This window comes from Sinocyclocheilus anshuiensis, unplaced genomic scaffold (genome assembly GCF_001515605.1).
Source record: "Sinocyclocheilus anshuiensis isolate Anshui unplaced genomic scaffold, SAMN03320099.WGS_v1.1 scaffold3980, whole genome shotgun sequence".
NCBI classification, from domain to species: domain Eukaryota; kingdom Metazoa; phylum Chordata; class Actinopteri; order Cypriniformes; family Cyprinidae; genus Sinocyclocheilus; species Sinocyclocheilus anshuiensis.
Window position 1 is genome coordinate 22,334 of NW_015539823.1, and position 2,839 is coordinate 25,172.

General features: G+C 45.5%; 1 protein-coding gene across 2 annotated transcripts in view; it reads left to right on the forward strand.

The window, feature by feature from the left end:
• Positions 1 to 2,464, forward strand: part of LOC107684192 (E3 ubiquitin-protein ligase RNF170-like) — a 21,770-nt gene extending 19,306 nt beyond the window's left edge. For both annotated transcript variants that reach the window (XM_016480403.1, XM_016480402.1), the window contains exons 4-7: positions 628 to 736; positions 815 to 888; positions 1,030 to 1,161; positions 1,870 to 2,464. In XM_016480403.1, coding sequence (XP_016335889.1) covers positions 628 to 736; positions 815 to 888; positions 1,030 to 1,161; positions 1,870 to 2,139 — 585 coding nt within the window. In that variant the 3' untranslated portion in view covers positions 2,140 to 2,464. The remainder of the gene's footprint in view (positions 1 to 627; positions 737 to 814; positions 889 to 1,029; positions 1,162 to 1,869) is intronic.
• Positions 2,465 to 2,839: the final 375 nt, after the last annotated feature.

The following is a 2,839-nucleotide window of genomic DNA, read 5'->3' on the forward strand; positions in this document are numbered from 1 at the left end:
CAGAAACAGTTGTGGTTGCTACAAAGTGGTTGCCGAGCAACACACAAACGTAAACAAAGGTGTGTTACTTTGTAGAGTCATTTACAACAGCTTCGAACGCAGCTCAGCCAATCAGAATCAAGCACCGGAACTCTCCGCTTTATAAATAAATAATTTTAGGTTTTGTTTTAAAATTTCAATTTAGTTTTGTTATTTGACATTGCAAAAAAAAGAATTGATGAATGTTATACGATTAGCATTGTTATTTTCCTGTTTATTACTGTACTGTGTACACCGCTATAGAGACGCTAAGCAACATACACTATGAAATCACGGCTTTGTGATTAGGGTTGCAAAAAGGTGGAAATTTTGGAAACATTCCAGGATTTTTTTTGGGAATATTCCAGGGATTTTTGGAACATTTCCGGAAATGTTCCACCCCTTTTGCAACCCTATTTTGTGATTGTTTATATTGTGGCAAAATGTAACTATATCATCGTCTAGCATTAATCTGCTAAAAGCGACTGTGACATAAAGGTATTATAAACATTAACATCATGATTTTCGGTAAAGCTGCATTGAGACAGTGTGTATATAGATATTTAAATGTGCTAGACGTGACTCCAGCGCTGCTCCTGTCTTCCGCAGCTGTCGTCGTCAGAGCCCAGGCATCAGTTCTACTCGGACATGTCGTGTCCCGTGTGTCTGCAGCAGGCCGTTCTGCCCGTGGAGACCAACTGCGGCCATCTGTTCTGCGGTGAGACTGAGCTCAGGTCCAGTTAAACATGAGCGTATCTGCTGATCTGTAATCACTTCTCTCTGTGTTTAACCGCAGGGCCGTGCATCATGGCGTACTGGCGCTACGGGACGTGGCTCGGCGCCATCAGCTGCCCCATCTGCAGGCAAACGGTAAAAGTCCACAAAAATCTCTCATATACTCAAGCTCAGCGTGTCTAGCAAAACTCCCCTCAGTGTACACTCAGACTTCTGTCACGTTAAAGCATCATAAATAACCACACAGCGACTCCAGTGTTTGTATTGGTTTGTCAGGTGACCCTGCTGTTCCCGCTCTTCCGTGACACGAGGCGCAGCGCTCAGACGCAGGAGGACCAGGTCGAACCCGCGCTGATCCTCAGAGACATCCACGACTATAACCGCCGCTTCTCCGGACAGCCGCGCTCCGTGAGTGTGAATCCAGGCCGCACTTCTCATCTGTGAAACGGAAGATAGACATATCATATAAGTTTGTCGCTTTTACTCACTCTCAAGTCCTTCCAAACCTGTATAAGTTTCTTCAAAAGTGCTTCCATAGTGGGTTTTTTTCCATACTAAGGAAGTCAATGGGGACAATCGACTATTTAGTTACCAACATTCTTCAAAATATCTTCCTTTTGAAGTACAGGTTTAGAACGACTCCAGGGTGAGTAAATGCTGACAGTGTTTATTTTTTGGGTGAGCTGTCCCTTTAAGAGGCCAGTTGCTTGTAGTGGTCGATGAAACCCACAGTTTCTCGATCAGTCGACGGCTGGGAAAATAAAGCTTGAGCAGTAGAGCAACTACAGGCCGTCTGGTACTTGTTAAGGCCCTGATAGACTTCGAGAACTGCTGTGACGTCATTTCAGACAAACTCAGGCCAAAAGCGTCTTGCCAAAGCAAACTTTCCAGAAAAGTTCTCCCCGACTGGTCTTATGTAACTGGTAAAAACAAACAGGCGATTGTTCTTTCTACTGGCTTTATAGTAATTCTAATTAAAAGCAGTTTCTTCATGTTTTAGTACTGGTTTAAAGCAGTCTAGTGTATAAGTGATGCCGCTTGACGGGCCTCAGGAGAACACTAGCATGTAGAAGAGCTCTCAGCTGACCGTGTGTGTGTCTGTGTGTGTCTGTGAAGCTGCTGGAGCGTCTGCGGGACGTCCCGACGCTGCTGCGGCATGCCTTCAGAGAGATGTTCTCCGTCGGAGGCCTCTTCTGGATGTTCCGCGTCCGGATCCTGCTGTGTGTGCTGGGCGCGCTGATGTACCTGGCCTCGCCGCTGGACTTCATCCCCGAGGGAGTGCTGGGGCTGCTGGGCTTCATGGACGACTTCTTCGTCATCCTGCTGCTCTTCATCTACATCTCCATCATGTACCGCGAGGTGGTGACGCAGCGGCTGGCCGGATGAGCGTCTGATCTCTGCTTTAGCCTCCGCTTCGTCCTGCTTCATGAACTGAACACGTTTGATTAGTCCTCATAAAGCGCTGGTGTTCTGTGCTCAGCGCAGCGTGAAGAAGAACAAACACACGAAACATGAGAGACTTCTCTGCACTATTACAGATGTGTTTGATACGACAGAGCTGAAATCTGACGCTCGGACTCGTGCTGATGTTTGTACGTCTCACACACACACCAGTGTCTTCAGTCTCTCATCTTCTCTTGACGAAGCTCAGATGGTGTCATTCAAACAGGCCTGATATCTGCATTAAAGAAAGATTCTAGAAAATGACAAATTCTGAGTTCATTGTGTTTTTGATGGTTTTTCTGAAGTGTTGCAAATGAATATTTGTTACACTAGAGTTCAAGAAGCAGGCAAACAGCTGGAGAACAGTGGAATAACCATAAATTAAAGAGCTAAGGCCATTCTAGTGAGTTTACCAGAGTAAATAAGGCATGCAACCTCCTGGATCACGGTAAAATGACTAGAATGCATTTTGGGAGGATTGGGCCAATTGCCACTGTATTTCAGCTCTTTGAAACCATTTCCCTCCTTGATGTTTAATTATGAAAAGTCACGAATCACTTTTTTCAGTGCTAATAGTGTGTGTGTGTGTGTGTGTGTGTGTGAGAGAGAGAGTGTGTGTGAGAGAGAGTGTGTGTGTGAGAGA